Below are 1544 nucleotides of genomic sequence, written 5' to 3'. Positions count from 1 at the left end.
TTGGAAAGCCGACGAGGCGTTCTATAAGCTCCAATGATTAAATCATCTGCGGAATAAATGAGACACGAAGGGTATTTCACCGTTTGTGAAAGATACGAGGTTCCCGACCGGTTCATATCTTCATCATTCCGAAGTTCCGTTGTTTCACATAGTTCGTCAGTTTACTTCAAGCGTTCACCGACATCAATCAAGCTTCTGTGAACCAGATGGTGACGTTCATCGTTATTTCTTAACACTGAGCTGTTCGTGGAGACCTATAGGCAATTTTCGATGCCTACATTCCTCTCCCTTGTATCTCCACGACCGAGCCATCGCCGAATTTGACTCTGCCGCACACCTTCTCATCGAGGTCTGAGAATTTCTTCCTACAACCAGTTATATGGTTGCTAGCACCAGTATCCAGGTACCAAATGTCGGTCTCGTAGATCACTTCTTCGCTGCTCAGCTTTGGCTTCATATTTTCTTCGTGAAACATCATATTTTCTCCCTCTCCTTGAGTCGTGTACAGGGACTCGCACTCCTCGGTCAGAAGTAATGTAGGTTCATCGTCGTGTTGCTTTTCAGCAAAGTGGGCTCTCTCCTCCTTCGGCTTTCGGCATTCAAAAGCATAATGACCATGATTCTGACAGTTATACCAGCGGACCTTCGCCTTGTCGAACTTGTGATATTTCTTGCTAGAGTCGTTGGAGCGCTCCTCATCGCTGCGCCCATGTCCCCGGCCACGGCCACGACCACCGCCGCGCCCACGACTACCTCCTCCATCTCGCTCTTTCCAGCCACTACCGAAGCCCTCGCCTCCTTTCTTCTTCGCCTTGGCCTCCCATTCAGCCCTCATCAGCAGTGAGTGCTCACCCTCCTTGTCGTCAAAACCTCGTTGCCGCTCCTCATGTGCTTTGAGCCGGCCAAACACCTCCTTGGCCGTCATCTCCCTCAAGTTACCGAACTGCTTCAATGTGGAAGCAATTTGTAGGAACTTTGGTGTCACTGCTCGTAACACCTTCTCCACCACAGCAATGTCATCCATCTTCTCCCCCATGGCGCGCATCTTGCTGACCACCGTGGTCAGCTGCATAGCGAACTCATCGACGGACTCCTCTTATCGCATACGGAGAGCCTCGAATTCTTTCTTGAGGGTCTGCAGTTTCGCCCTCATCACACGATCGGCCCCCACGTACATGAACTTCAACGCAGCCCACGCATCTTTGGCCGTCATCTTCTCGGCGAGGAGAAGGAGGATCGCTTCATTCACCCCCTGGTAGATGGCCGCGAGTGCTATCTTGTCGCGTCGGTTGTCGACTCTACCCTCGGCCTCGACGGCGTCCCACACGCCCTGAGCCTGCATGTAGACCTTCATTTTTATGGACCACGTCGGATAGTTGCTGCTTGTTAGCAGCGAGTATTTGAGTGTAATACTCTCCTCTCTTCCCTCATTTGATGTCGCTTCTCCGCCAGTGACATGACTCGACGATGACGGGGACTCCGATCTTGCCATGATCTTAGGCATTCACACACCGCAGCGCTCTGATACCAAATGTAGAAAATTG

At 51.4% G+C, this 1544-nt stretch overlaps 1 protein-coding gene across 1 annotated transcript; it reads right to left on the bottom strand.

Annotated features, from left to right (window-relative positions):
* Positions 275-1036, bottom strand: LOC109821386. The gene has a single exon (XM_020387577.1). It carries the CDS (start codon positions 1034-1036, stop codon positions 275-277), a length of 762 nt encoding a protein of 253 aa, XP_020243166.1.

Source organism: Asparagus officinalis, chromosome 8, assembly GCF_001876935.1.
Source record: "Asparagus officinalis chromosome 8, Aspof.V1, whole genome shotgun sequence".
NCBI classification, from domain to species: Eukaryota; Viridiplantae; Streptophyta; class Magnoliopsida; order Asparagales; family Asparagaceae; genus Asparagus; species Asparagus officinalis.
This window is presented reverse-complemented; position numbering and strand designations above follow the sequence as displayed.